Source organism: Ictidomys tridecemlineatus, chromosome 6 (genome assembly GCF_052094955.1).
Source record: "Ictidomys tridecemlineatus isolate mIctTri1 chromosome 6, mIctTri1.hap1, whole genome shotgun sequence".
Classification (NCBI taxonomy): Eukaryota; Metazoa; Chordata; class Mammalia; order Rodentia; family Sciuridae; genus Ictidomys; species Ictidomys tridecemlineatus.
Genome location: NC_135482.1, coordinates 61780287 through 61795767, shown reverse-complemented (window position 1 = coordinate 61795767; position 15481 = coordinate 61780287). Strand labels below are relative to the sequence as shown.

At 41.8% G+C, this 15481-nt stretch overlaps 1 protein-coding gene across 6 annotated transcripts in view; it reads left to right on the top strand.

Annotated features, from left to right (window-relative positions):
* The first annotated feature begins 1275 nt into the window (after positions 1 to 1275).
* Positions 1276 to 15481, top strand: part of Sp1 (Sp1 transcription factor) — a 51022-nt gene continuing 36816 nt past the window's right edge. For 4 of the 6 annotated variants that reach the window (XR_013422902.1, XM_078014542.1, XM_078014541.1 and 1 more), the window contains exons 1-3: positions 1276 to 1398; positions 2442 to 2605; positions 3031 to 4543. Coding sequence is in view for 5 of the 6 variants with exons in the window: in XM_078014542.1 (XP_077870668.1) it covers positions 1392 to 1398; positions 2442 to 2605; positions 3031 to 4543 (1684 nt within the window). In the remaining variant the exon portion in view is untranslated. Of the gene's footprint in view, positions 1399 to 1634; positions 1818 to 2441; positions 2606 to 3030; positions 4544 to 15481 lie in introns of those variants that run through there. The other 2 variants (XM_078014539.1, XM_040280567.2) reach the window with 2 other exon arrangements.

Sequence of the window (15481 nt, the reverse complement as noted above, 5' to 3'; positions counted from 1 at the left end):
CCTTTAATCTCTGTGATTGCAAAAAGCAGGAACTCGGGTTCTGTTGCTTCATACTTAGGCGGTATTTGCAACTAGGGGTGGGGGAGGAAGTGGCTCAGGAGATCTTGACTCCAGGAGGTTCTCCAATGCACTGTAGCCTCAAACACAAGCTCTTGAAAAGTTAAGTAGCGAGAAGTTTAGTGTTTAGCGCCTGTAGTCTGGGAGAGCTTAATAAAATGGCGTTAGTTGGAGTCTTACAATAACCTTGCATACTAGGCATTTCAGTATTAACTCAGTTTGTGAGCGCTGTCACCACATCTGATCCCGCCCGCAATCGCAGGGCTTACACCCACATTGGAAGGTATCTGCCAGCCTGTCTGCCTACCCAAGGAGGAGGTTAAGACTCGAGAGGTACTTTTTGGCAGCGGTTAAGTGAATACTTAAATGAGCCCGAGCGGTGAAGCAGGACTGCACGCGCCGAAGGTCTTGGCTCTGACACTTGTTGAGTTGCAGAACCCTGGTGAAGGGTACCACATAATGACTGTAAAGACTTCCCTTAAGGAGAGTCAATATGGCGACGGGATCCTCTTGGCACAGCCCTGTTCCCTCCCTCATGATGGGCGTCTCTAGTAACGCCCATTAGGCCTTTTGGAGGCGGTACCAGACTTACTTTGCTCCTTCATTGGGCTGAATAACTGAGGGAGAGGCCAATTCTCCTTTGCTCTTTCCAAGTTCCTACCCTCAGAGTTGATTCGGCTTTCAATTGGTTTTTAGTTTATGTCAATATGCGTCGTATTCCGTCACTTTTCAGTGTTAATCCAATCATAACATTCCTGACTGCCCGCCTGATTTCTGATTGGTTTAGATCAGCTCCATCCTGTGCTATTGCTACCTACTTTTTACTCTCCTCCCAACCAGGACTTTGCCCAGGCACGTCCAAGATTCTGGTTGGTCGTTATTCTGTCATTTCTATCAATGCTCTCCCTATCCCTATCTCTCAGGGAGCCCGCCTGGTAATTAACTGGTTTCTTTCTAAGCCTATCATCTCTAGCTTCCACCCATCCTCACTTCCTGCCTCTTTCATTGGTTTTTCAAACTGAGGGGGCGGTTCTTTTGGGCGGACACCAGACACGCAACTTTGTCTTACACGCCTTAGAGAAGGAACGAGTCTTACCATTGGGGAATCTGCCCGCCTTTCTTCTGCTAGTCCCTCCCTTCCCCCTCCCTCATTGGGCGGGGCAGTACCGAAGGGGCGGGGCCAAGGCCGGGCTTGTGGCGCGCTACTCCCTCCTCTTTACCCCCCCCCTCCCTGTCCGGTCCAGGTTCGCTTGCCTCGTCAGCGTCCGCGTTTTTCCTGGCCCCCCCCACCCCCCCGGACAGGACCCCCTTGAGCTCGCCCCTCAGCTGCCACCATGAGCGGTAAGGATGAGTCCACTCCAAGCTTAGGGGTGGAAGGGTAGTGAGGGGGCGCGCGCGAGGGCCGACCGGGCGGTCCCCGCCGTGAGGGGGGGCGGGCGGGAGGCGGCGGCGGCGGCCTTGGTCCCGCCCGGGGCGGAGGGAAGGGAGGGAGAAGGGGCAGTGGCGGGGCCTCCGAGGAGGAGGGGGATGGGCCGCCCGCCCCGGGGGAGGGGGCAGCGTGGCCTCGCCCGCCCCCTGCCCGCCCCGGCCACGGGGGACGGGCTTTACCCCCCACTTCTGGGCCGCCCGCCTGAGGCTCCTCCCGCCAGGGGCTGGCGCCGCGGGGGCGGCCCGAGCAGTGCAGGCCCCGCCCGAGCCAACCGCCTCCCTGGTCCGCCCTCTGGTCGCTGCCTGCCCCAAGGCCCTCCCCCCCACACCCGGTAAGTTCCCCTCCCCCCCTCGCGGTCCCGCCCTTTCCACGCCCCTCACCCCGAAACCGCCCTTTTTTTCTAGGGTCCGCCCTCTAGTCCTGAAACCTTCTGATTTCTAACCCTTAGACCCCTTTAGCCTATTGCTAGTATTCACAAATGTTTCCCCACTTGGAGTTTTTGCTTCCTCTTTCCCACTTTTCCTTTTTCCCCTCTTACTTTTTATACTTGTATTTTTCTTTCTCCATCTCTTTTAACTCTAATTTTAGCAAGCTTTCCATCCACCCACATATTGATTTTTGCCTTACCTATTCTCCTTTTTTCCCCAGGATACTTTTCATTATTTTGAAACTCTTTCAGCATCCTCTACCACTCTTCACATTTCCCATCCCCAAAGCACTTTATGAGTATTTTCTGAGTTTAATTTTGTTCATGGGGAAATTGAGACTTGCTTTTGGCATCACTGAACCTAGTTCATGTCCTGTAGGCTCTAGGATTCCCCTTTCCAGATCCATTTTATTTGTACTGGTGACTTTCATCTTCCTATTAGTCATTACTGATTTCATCATAGTTTAATAGGCTTTACCCTTTTTAATTCCCTCTCCCCACTTTAAGTTTTTTATCTTTTATCTTTAGATCAAGATCACTCCATGGATGAAATGACAGCAGTGGTGAAGATTGAAAAAGGAGTTGGTGGCAATAATGGGGGCAATGGAAATAGTGGTGGTGCCTTTTCTCAGACTCGAAGCAGCAGCACAGGCAGTAGCAGCAGCAGTGGAGGAGGAGGAGGAGGAGGGCAGGTGAGTGATCATCAAATGGGGAAGGTATTGAGCGGATCTAAATATTCTTAGATATTGCTTTAATCTTCATAGAAAACATTTTAGGAAAAAAACTAATTTTATTGAAAGAAGTAAGCTTAGGGAGGAAAGTGAGTTGGAGATTCCCTAAGGATGAGAATTTTAGAAATACCTATAGGTCAGGGTTTTTTGGATTTTTTTCCTTTTTTCTTTTTTATTTTTTTGCATTGCTGGGATTGAATCCAGGGCCTCAGACATGCTGGGCATGCAATCTACCACTGAACTATACCCCCATCCCCAAATATAGGCCAGTTTTTTTTTTTTTTTTTTTAAATATTGCGCTGCATTGCTGTTTATTTTTTGTATATTGCCCCCTAGGCTAGCAGCTAGGTGTCACTAACTCCTTTCCTCTCCTATTTTCTGGCCAGGAATCCCAGCCATCCCCTTTGGCTCTGCTGGCAGCAACCTGCAGCAGAATTGAGTCACCCAATGAAAACAGCAACAACTCCCAGGGTCCAAGCCAGTCAGGGGGCACAGGTGAGCTTGACCTCACAGCCACACAACTTTCACAGGGTGCCAATGGCTGGCAGATCATCTCTTCCTCCTCTGGGGCTACTCCTACCTCAAAGGAACAGAGTGGAAACAATACCAATGGCAGCGGTGGCAGTGAGTCTTCTAAGAATCGCACGGTTTCTGGTGGGCAGTATGTTGTGGCTGCCACCTCCAACTTACAGAACCAGCAAGTTCTGACAGGACTACCTGGAGTGATGCCTAACATTCAATATCAAGTAATCCCACAGTTCCAAACAGTTGATGGGCAGCAGCTGCAATTTGCTGCAACAGGGGCACAAGTGCAGCAGGATGGTTCTGGTCAAATACAGATCATACCAGGTGCAAACCAGCAGATCATCACAAATCGAGGAAGTGGAGGCAACATCATTGCTGCTATGCCAAACTTACTCCAGCAGGCTGTACCCCTCCAAGGCCTGGCTAATAATGTGCTCTCAGGACAGACTCAGTATGTGACCAATGTACCAGTGGCCTTGAATGGAAATATCACCTTGCTACCTGTCAACAGTGTTTCTGCAGCTACCTTGACTCCCAGCTCTCAGGCCGTCACGATTAGCAGCTCTGGGTCCCAGGAGAGTGGCTCACAGCCTGTCACCTCAGGGACTGCCATCAGTTCTGCTAGCTTGGTGTCATCACAAGCCAGTTCCAGCTCCTTTTTTACCAATGCCAATAGCTACTCAACAACTACTACCACCAGCAACATGGGAATTATGAACTTTACCACCAGCGGATCATCCGGGACCAATTCTCAAGGCCAGACACCCCAGAGGGTTAGTGGGCTACAGGGATCTGATGCCTTGAATATCCAACAGAACCAGACATCTGGAGGCTCACTGCAAGCAAGTCAGCAAAAAGAGGGAGAACAAAACCAGCAGACACAGCAACAACAAATTCTTATTCAGCCTCAGTTAGTTCAAGGGGGACAGGCTCTTCAGGCCCTCCAAGCAGCACCATTGTCAGGGCAGACCTTTACAACTCAAGCTATCTCCCAGGAAACCCTCCAGAACCTCCAGCTTCAGGCTGTTCCAAACTCTGGCCCCATCATCATCCGGACACCAACAGTGGGGCCCAATGGACAGGTCAGTTGGCAAACTCTTCAGCTGCAGAATCTCCAAGTTCAGAACCCACAGGCCCAGACAATCACTTTGGCCCCAATGCAGGGTGTTTCCTTGGGGCAGACCAGCAGCAGCAACACCACCCTTACACCCATTGCCTCAGCTGCCTCCATCCCTGCCGGCACTGTCACTGTGAATGCTGCTCAGCTCTCCTCCATGCCGGGCCTCCAAACCATTAACCTCAGTGCACTGGGTACTTCAGGAATTCAAGTGCACCAACTTCCAGGCCTGCCATTGGCTATAGCAAATGCCCCAGGTAAGGTTTTCAGTCTTTTGCGTTCATCTGTCTATCTGTTTTTGTGTCACTTGGAATTGAACCCAGGGGCATTCTACCATTGAGCTGCATGCCCAGCCCTTTTTATTTTCATTTTATTTTTTCTTGTTGGTATTGGGGATTAAACCTTGGGCACTTTACCACTGGGCTATATCCCAGTGGTAAAAATATTTATTTTTTATTTTGAAACAGGGTCTGGATAACATTACTGGGGGTCTTGATGGGCTTAAGGTATGCACTGTTGTACCCAACTAAGGACCATTACAAGGGCGATAGGTGATGGTGGCCTTGAAAAACCACTCTAACTTATTTACTTACTTTTGTAGTGCTAGGGGTTGAGTCTAGAGCCTTGTGCTGGCTAGGCAAGCACTTTACCACTGAGCTACACCCCCAACTCTCCTTTTTATTTTTCATTTGAGACAAACTTACCAAGTTACCCATGCTGACCTCAAACTTGTGATTCTCCTGCCTCAATCTCCTGAGTAGCTGAGATTGTAGGCATGTATCACTATGTCAGGCAATCTTTTGCACTTATTAGGAAGTAATTCTCGGCTTAATTGAAACTGTTGAGTTAAAGAAGGGAATAGAATCCGGATACAGTGATGCACACTTGTGATCCCAGCGGTTTGGGAGGCTGAGGCAGGAGGATAGCCAATTCAAAGCCAGTGTTAGCTTTGTGACATCCTAAGCAATTTATCAAGAACCTTATCTCCAAATACAAAGTAAACAAAAAGGCTGTGTATATTGTTTAATGGTTAAGCACCCCTGGGTTCAGTCCCTGATACCAAAAAAAACAAGGTAGGGGGAGAATAGAACCTTCTGGGGGTAACACTTTCTCAAGGACTAATCATTTAGGCAAATGAATTAGAAAAGTAACAATGTCTGGGCCCTGTGGTACATTCCTGTAATCCAAGAGACTAGGGGAGACTTGAGTCAGGAGGATCAAAAGTTAGAAGCCAGCCTCAGCAATTTAGTGAGGCCCTATGCAATTTAGTGAGACTTATCTCTTTTTTATTTTATTTTTTTTTAAAGAGAGAGGGAGAATTTTAATATTTATTTATTTTAGTTATTGGTGGACACAACATCTTTGTTTGTATGTGGTGCTGAGGATCGAACCTGGGCCACACGCATGCCAGGCGAGCGCGCTACCACTTGAGCCACATCCCCAGCCCCAGTGAGACTTATCTCAAAGTAAAAATAAAAAAAGGCTGGGACCACGTGCAGTGGTGCACACCTGTAATCACAGTGGCTTGGGAGGCTGCAGCAGGAGGTTTGCAAGTTCAAAGCCAGCCTTGGCAAAAGTGAGGCAGTAAGCAATTTAGTGAGACCCTGTCTCTAAAAAAATTCAAAATAGAGCTGGGGATGTGGCTCAGTGGTGTGTGCCTCTGAGTTTAATCCCCTGTATGAAAAAAAAAAAGTGGTGGGGCTGGGGATGTGGCTTAGTGGTTGAGCACCTCTGGGTTCAATCCTTCATACCAAAACAACAAAAAGAACTGTGTCTCCTCACACTAAAATATATTTTAAATAAGCTTCCTAGATTTAATCTACTGATTTCCTAGATAGGGAATAACTTCTTAGACTGCTTTGAAAATATCATGTATGTTTGGAGAGGGAGGAGAAAGAAAAGGAGTGAGGTCAGGAATGGAGTAGGGAGGTAGGGTTGAGAGGGGTTAGGAATAACAGCATTAAAAGAAAGAGATATATATTGTAATGTATATTAAATCAGTTGACCACAATATTTAGTCTTTCTCATTTTATCTTTTGGTACTGGGGATTGAACCTAAGGCTACATTCCCAGTCCTTTTTTAAATTTTGAGATAAGGTCTCACTAAGTTGCTTAGGACTTTGCTAAATTTTTGAGGCTTACCTTGAATTTGCAATTCTTCTACTTCAGTCTCCAAGAGTCATTGGGGTTACAGGTGTGTACCACTGCACCTGGCTTAATAGTTAAGTCTTTTCATTTTGAATTGTTGCACTGTTGGTTAGTTTGAAATTAAAAACATACACACAAAATAAGATTAAAGTCTATTGAGAATTTATCTTTTTCTTTCTTTTCTGTGGTGCTGGGGATCAAACCCAGGACCTCATTCGTACCATGCAAGCACTCTACCACTGGGCCCTGTGGTGCACTCCTGTAATCCAAGAGCCACATTTTCAGTGTCCCTCCACGCCCCCCTTTTGATTTTTATTTTTGAGACAGCATCTCGATAAGTTGCTTAGGGCCTGACTAAATTGCTGAGGCTGGCTTTGAACTTGTGATCTTCCTGCCTTAGCTTCCTGAGTCACTGGGATTATAGGCATGTACACTGTATCCAGGTCCCTCCCCACTTTTTTTTTTTTTAATATATTGAGGATTAAACTCCGGGGCACTGTACCTATGAGCTACCATTGAGCCCTTTTTAGTTTTATTTTGAGACGGGAGAATTGCCTAGGCTGGCCATTTGTGATCCTGCCTCAGCCTCCCAAATAGCTGGGAGTATAGGTATGTGCCACTGCACTGGGCTTAGACCATATATATTTTTACTGAATCTTTTTTAGTTGTAGTTGAACATAATACCTTTATTTTATTTATTTTTTAATTTTTATGTGGTGCTGAGGATCTAACTAACCCAGGGCCTAACATGTGCTAGGTGAGTGCTCTACCAGTGAGCTACAACCCCGGCCCAGACCATATACATTTTTATATTCTCCTATGATAAATAAAAATTATTTTGGAAAACAGTTTAATACCACCAAAATTCTACTTACTTTGGAATATTTGTGTGCTTGTGAATTGTTTGTATTTGTTATAGTGTTCCATTTAGACTGGTTCGTTTTTTTTCAAGGATTGGTTCTTATATAAGTCGGGTTAACAAATTAAGCAATCATGTTTCCTGTCTGCTGCAATTTTGGAAACTCTTGAGAGGAAAAGTCTGCATGAGTTCTCTAGCTTTTTTCAGTTCATGTGGTATATTTAAAATGACTACATTTTGAGCTTTAATGAGACAATAAAATTTTCTTAGTGAGTTGGAGATCTTGGAGTAGAAAGTTAGAGCTGAAAGGGACCTAAGAATTTATCTATTACAACTAACTGTCTTGTCTTTTTTTTTTTTTTTTGGTACTGCGGATTGAATGCTGGGGCGATTAACTACTGAGGCACATCCCTAGCCCTTTTTATTTTGAGACAGGGTCTCACTGAATTAATTGCTTAGCACCTTACTTTTGCTGAGTTTTTGCACTCAGGATCCTCCTGTCTCAGCCTCCCTAGTGGTTGTCGGACTATTCTATTCTATTTATTTATTTATTTAAAAAAATTTTTTTAGTTGTCAACAGGCCTTTATTTATTTATTTATATGTGGTGCTGAATATCGAATCTAGTACCTCACACATGCTATGCAAGTGCTCTGCCACTGAGCCACAATCCCAGTCCCCAGGGACTTTTACTCTTTTTATTTTTTCTATTTTTTAGTTATAGGTGGACCCAATATCTTTATTTTATTTTTGCCTCTGGATTTTTTTTTTTTTTTTAAGAGAGAGTGAGAGAGGAGAGGAGAGAGAGAGAGAGAATTTTTTTTTTTAATATTTGTTTTTTAGTTCTCGGCGGACACAACATCTTTGTTGGTATGTGGTACTGAGGATCGAACCCGGGTCGCACCCATGGCAGGCAAGCGCGCTATCGCTTGAGCCACATCCCCAGCCATCTTTATTTTATTTTTATGTGGTGTTGAGGATCCACCCAGTCCCTCACACATGCTAGGCAAGTGCTCTACCTCCAAGCCACAACCCCAGCCCCCAGGGAATGAATTTATTCTTTTATTTTTTTAAAGTTTTTTTAATAGTTTTAGTTGTAGATGGACATAATACCTTTATTTTATTTAGTTATTTATCTATTTTTTTTATGTGGTGCTGAGGATTGAACCTAGTGCCTTATACTTGCGGGGCAAGTGCTTTGCCCTTTGCCGCTGAGCTCCAGCCCCACCCCTAATGTCTGTTTCTTAATGGAAAAAAAAAAGTCCCTGAAATCAAACTTTTCTACTCTTGCTGGACTGCTACAAAGTATCACATTTTACCCACTTCTGTGATATATTGTTATTTTACAGGGACAAATTAAATCTCTTGACAATAAAAGGCCATGAATAGCTGGGTGCACACACCTGTAATACCAGTGTCTCAAGAGGTAGAGGCAGAAGGATCTCGAGTTCAAAGCCAGCTTTAGCAACAGTGAAGTGCTATGCAACTCAGAGAGACCCTGTCTCTAAATTAAATACAAAATAGGTCTGGTGATGTGGCTCAGTGGTTGAATGCCCCTGAGTTCAATCCCTGGTACTCGCCCAAAAATAAAAATAAAAAAAGGCACATGAAATATGAAATAATGTGAAATGAGATAATCACTTTACAAAATGAGGTATTATTATATGGTTGTGGAAGACTTCAGCCTTTATGGGGTTCACTTAGTCTGTTTACATTTTTTTTTTTTTTTAATTTTGAGGCAGGATCTAAGTTGCCCAGGTTGGTCTTGAACTTTTTGATTCTTATGCATCAGCCTCCCATGTAGCTGGGATTATAGGCATGTGCCACTGCATGAGGATACATTTATTATTTTTAGAAATCATCTTTTAGGGCTGGGGATGTGGCTCAAGCTGTAGCGCGCTCGCCTGGCATGCGTGCCGCCCGGGTTCGATCCTCAGCACCACATACAAAGATGTTGTGTCCGCCAAAAAATTAAAAAATAAATATTAAAAAAAATAAAATAAGAAAAAAAAAGAAAAAGAAATCATCTTTTAAAAACCTTTAATCCTTCCTTTCGACTTTTATCCTGTTTTCTGTTTGTGGAATACGTGAGTAAAGGCACAAAGTTAGAACCAAAACAAATCAGCTATCTCTGTGTTCCTGTGTTTTTCATGGCTTTGTCCCTGGTGGTTGGTAGTAAGGATAGGACCACCTAGTTAACTGAACTTAGTTTCCAGAGAGTGAAATGATCTATGCTCTTAGTTGTATTTTTTTTTTTTAAGTCATCAGTAGCTTTTTTTTTTTTTTTCTTGTACCAGGGATTGAACTCAGGGGCACTCAATCACTGAGCCATATCCCCAGCCCTATTTTGTATTTTATTTAGAGACAGGGTTTCACTGAGTTATTTAGCACCTTGCTTTTGCTGCGGCTGCCTTTGAACTTGCTATCCTCCTGCCTCAACCTCAGGAGCCACTGAGATTACAGGTATGTGCCACCATATCTGGCTTTTTTTTTTTTTTTTTTTTTTTTAAAAAAACAACACCTATTTGGGGCTGGGGTTGTGGCTCAGCTGTAGAGCGCTCACCTAGCACGTGGGAGGCCCTGGGTTCGATCCTCAGCACCACATAAAAATAAATAAATAAAATAAAGATATTGTGTCCAGTTACAACCAAAAAATAAATATTAAAAAAAACCACACCTATTCGTCTTTATTAGCATCCTTTCCTCTCATTTTGTAGTCTTACTAGACTTTCTCCTTCTCATTTTGTAGTCTTACTCTTATAAACTTTCTCCTGGGTTTAAAGCTTTAGATCTTTTTCTCTCAGTCACTGCGAAGTACTAAAAAACTTTTGCCCTAGGTTGAAGGGTAGTAGCTTTGAAAGACTTAAATTTGGATGACTTCTTGGGAGTTCTGCTTAATAAAGAATGAAGGGCTGGGCTTTGGCAGGAGACTAGAACATATTTCCTTGGTGGCTATAATTCACTCAAGAAGCAAATTTCAGGCACTAAAAGTAAGAATTTCACATCTGCTTGATTTTATTGGGGTCAGGAAAATGTCTTCTCTTAGAAGTTGAGTTGAGTGTGATACCAGGATTGGTTTGCCAACAGTGTCACTAAACTTAGGGTCAGATTGCTGGGATCTCATTTTTTAAAAAGTTTTCTTTAGACTAGTGCTTATGAACATTAGTAATAAGTAAGGTTTAGATGATTAAAATGTACTCAAAATTATAATTTTATTGCAAAAACTCAACATGTGAGACTTTTGTTTTTTAGAGAAATATACTTTATCAAATATAGCATCAAGTTTTTATGTTTCTTTGTTTTCTAATATTATACTTGTTTCTTAGGGTGATAGTAGTGTTTTTTAAATGGTAAGTTTCAGTTTAAATAGAAAACATCTTTTTTTAAAACCTTGGTGTCTATTCATTTGAAAATTGGTGAAGCACATCTGTAATCCACAATTACAGAGTGGAGGCTGAGGCTGAGGCAGGAGGATCAAAAGTTCCAGGCCAGCCTGAGCAATTTAGTGAGCCCTAAGCAACTTAACTAGACCTTGTCTCAAAAAATAAAAAGGACAGGGGATGTAGCTTAGTGGTTAAGTGCCTCTGAGTTCAATTTTCCGTACCAAAAAAAAAAAAAAAAAAAAATTCAGTGGAATATAAGAAGACAGTCTTTAGACATTTTCAGTTGCGCCTATTTATTCATTCCATTGACTTTTTCTGAATGACGTCATTGTTAAATAACATTGCCTTGTGCACTGTGGACATTTTAGTTCTTAATTAAATAACAAGAGTACAAGGATGCCTAGTGTTTCAGAAGACTGTAGTTATCTTCTGATCTCATATTTCCTTTTTCTTTCTTTCTTTCTTTTCTTTTTTTTTTTTTTTGGGTGGGGGATAGGATCTCTCCATCATCCAGGCTGACCTGGATGTAACTCCTCAACTTGTCTGATCCTCAGGCCTCAGCCTTCTTATCCCACCTTTTTTTTTTAATACTGGAGATTGAATTGAACCAGGAGCACTCTACCTCTGAGTTACATTCCTAGGCCATTTCATTTTTTCTTTTGAGATGGGGTGTAAGGTGCTGAGGCTGACCTGGGATTGTAGGCATGTACCATCACACTGTGCTACCCCTTTTTTTTCCTTTTTTTGTGGTGCAGGGGAGGCATGCTACCAACTGAGCTATACCCCCAGCCCCCCCCCCCCCAATTTTTTAATCACCTTTCCTTTTTTTTTTTTTTTTTTTTTAAGAGAGAGTGAGAGAGGGGAGAGAGAGAGAGAATTTTTAATATTTATTTTTTTTTTAGTTCTCGGCGGACACAACATCTTTGTTGGTATGTGGTGCTGAGGATCGAACCCGGGCCGCACGCATGCCAGGCGAGCGCGCTACCGCTTGAGCCATATCCCCAGCCCCCTTTTTTTTTTTTTTTAAAGAGAGTGAGAGAGGAGAGAGAGAGAGAGAATTTTTTTTTTTAATATTTATTTTTTAGTTGGCAGACATAACATCTTTGTTGGTATATGGTGCTGAGAATTGGGCACGCATGCCAGGCGAGCGTGCTACCGCTTGAGCCACATCCCCAGCCCAATCACCTTTCCTTTTAATTGTTCCGTTTTATAAAGTAGCATATAAATGTGCCACTAATTTAGTTCTGTTCTTTCCTTGCTTCTAATTGTTTTGCTTTCCTACCTTGGAAATATTATGAAATGTAAGGTGAACTTATGTAGAAAGGTTATAATATATAATGCTTTGGAAGTTACATGTTGCATATCTGTCAGCATTACTAGGGGCTGGGGATGTGGTTCAAGCGGTAGCGCGCTTGCCTGGCATGCTTTCGGCCCGGGTTCGATCCTCAGCACCACATACAAACAAAGATGTTGTGTCTGCCAAAAAAAAAAAAACCTAAATAAATAATTAATTAAAAAAAACATTGCTAGTTAATTGATTTTTTTCCCTTTTGTTGTTTGAAAAATAAGCACATCATTTTTCATGCTATCCTTTTCTCTTTTTAAAATATATTTTTTGTTGATTGTATAACTTTTTTTTTTTTAAGTGACTCCATTTTTTTTTTAAAAGAGAGAGACAGAGAGAGAGAGAATTTAATATTTATTTTTTAGTTTTCAGTGGAAACAACATCTTTGTTTGTATGTGGTGCTGAGGATCGAACCCGGGCTGCTCGCATGCAAGCCGAGCGCGCTACCTCTTGAGCCACATCCCCAGCCCCTTGATTGTATAACTTTATTTATTTATTTGTTCAATGTGGTGTTGAGGATTGAACCCAGTGCCTCACATGTGCTAGGCAAATGTTCTACCACTGAGCCACAACTCCAGCCCCCTTTTCTCTTAACATTTAGCAGTTTATAGAAGGGCTTGGTATGCTGAAGGATTATTTAAAAATATATTTATTTAGCTGGGTACCATGGCTCATACCTCTAGTCCCAGCTATTTAGGAGGCTGGGACAGGATTGAAAGTTCCAGGCCTACCTAGGCAACTTAAAGAGACTGTTTCAAAATGAATTTTTTTTTTTAAGGGCTATGTATATAGCTCAGTGGGTAGAGTAATTGTCTAGCATGCTCAAATCCAGTTAGGCCAGGGGTTCAATCCCAGTATCACAAAAAGAAGAAAATTTATCTAGTCATGTGTTGATTATATTGTTAATGCTATGCTTGATTTTAAGAATTGGTTCCTTTAGAAGCCCTCAAAGACATTTCTGTAGAAAGTTTTTTTTTTTTTGTATCTGGAATTGAACCCAGAGGTGATTAACTTCTGAACCACTTCCCTAGCCCTAATCTATCTATGTATTTATTTATTTATTTTTATTTTTAAAAAATATTTATTTTTTAGTTTTTGGCGGACACAACATCTTTGTATGTGGCGCGGAGGATTGAACCCAGGCCACACGCATGCCAGGCGAGCGCACTACCGCTTGAGCTACATCCCCTCCCTCTTTGTTTATTTATTTATTTATTTATTGTACACAGACAATACCTTTATTTTATTTATTTTTATGTGGTGCTGAGGATTGAACCCAGTGTCTCACTCGTGCCAGTGCCAAGGTAGGCAAATGCTCTACCACTGAGCCACAACCCCAGCCTCCCAGCCCTTATTTAATATTTTTATTTAGAGACAGGGTCTTGCTAAATTGCTGAGGCAAGCTTTGAACCTGTGATCCTTCCTGCCTCAGCCTTCCATGTTGCTGGGATATAGGTGTGTGGTACTATGTCTGGTTCTGTAGAAAGTTTTTAAGTAAATCTTTTATTTATTTATTTTTAAAACATTTATTTTTTAGTTGTGGGGTGACAAATACCTTTATTTTATTTTTATGTGGTCCTGAGAATCGAACTCAGTGCCTCATGCATCCTAGGCAAGTGCTCTACCTCTGAGCCACAACCCCAGCCCTTAAGTGAATCTTTTAGAATTGGGGCAAAGCTGACTGTAATTTGAATTTGTACTTTTGCTTCAACATTGTTTACATTCTGAACAACTTATAGAAACTGAGCAGTATTACTTGTTTGACAAGTTTGGATCTGCATGTTTCATTTTCTGTGGATCTGCCTCTCACTTATATACAAAATAAGTAATATTTACTTTGAAGGAGTTAAAATATAAAATACCAAGATCAAGACCCTTTAAGAGATGAGAGAAAAAACAGTTAAGTCTGTAAGTATTTGAAAATTAAAAAGAGCACAACACTGGTTTTCATAGGAAAATACATTTAAAGACAAATAATCTAAATTAAGTTAAATGCTATTAAGATGGCTCTTCTCAAATTATTCAGTGCATTCTCATTGAATGTGATCTTGGTTTGATGGCTTAAGAAGTTTTTTTGCACACTGGGATTGTAGCTCTGTGGTAGAGCACTTGCTTTGCACACGTGAGGACCTGGGTTCTATCCTCAGCACCACATAAAAATAAAGATATTTTGTGCATCTACAACTTAAATTTTTTTTTTTTTAAAGTTTTTTTGCAAACTTGGTACAATTCAACCATACCATCCATGGTAGTAGCTCTTAGAGTGAAGGTTGCTTAAGCTAGAGGAGTCCTCCTCTCCACTATTCTCATTTGACAGAGCATAAGGTAGAGAAAAATTCAGTTACTCTTTAAATTCAATTACTTTTTAAAAATTCAATTACTTTTTTGTATGGTAATGGGGATTAAATCCAGGGCCACTTTAGGTTACAGAGGTATACTAGTTATATTTCAGGCCTTTTTTATTTTATTTTTATTTTTATTTATCTTTTAATTTTTAAAATTTTTTATTTTTTTAATATTTAGTTTTTAGTTTTTGGCAGACACAACATCTTTGTATGTGGTGCTGAGGATCAAACCCAGGACGCACGCATGCTAGGCTAGTGCGCTACCGCTTGAGCCACATCCCCAGCCCCTTTTTCTATTTTTTATTTTGAGATAGGGTCTCACCTAATTGTTTAGGGTGTGGACAAGTTGCTGAGACTGGCCTGAAATTTGTGATCCTCCTGTCTCAGCCTCCTGAGACAGGAGGATCACAAATTTTTAAGGATTTAAAAATCAAATTTTTTTAAGGATTTAAAAAAAATTTTTTTTAGTTGTAGATGTACACAATACCTTTATTTTATTTATTTATTATTTATATGCAGTGCTGAGTCACTGGGATTACAGACGTGTCACTGGGCCTGGGAACATATTTTTTATTTTGCAGTAGTGCAATTGGAACATAGGGTCTACACATGCTAGGCAGGTGCTCTACCACTGAACAACATCACAATGCCCTGGCTGGCTTCCAGTTTGCAGTCCTTCTGCCTTAGTCTCTTGAGTAGCATGGACTATTAAGCCTACCTACAAGGTCACTGATGCTTCCAAGAGTGACTGAGATCCTGGCACAGTGGTTCACACCTTAATCGCAGCAGTTTTGTAGGCAGAAATTCTCCAACAGAAGAATTGCAAGTTTGAGAGTTTGAGGCAAGCTTCCGCAATTTAGGGAGACTGTCAAAAAAAAAAAAAAGTGAAAATTGGGATGTAGCTCAGTGATAAAGTATCCCTGGGGTCAGCCACAGTTACCAAAAAAAAAAAAAAAAAAGTTAAAGGTCTTTTGACTTTTAGGGTCAGTATCCTTATATTATTATATTGGTCTGTTTTATCAGGCCTTTTTCAAGTATTCGTATAGATTTTGTCTACTACATAGTTCATTTATTTTGAAGTGTTACTAATATTTTTAGCCTAAGATAGTAAGAAAA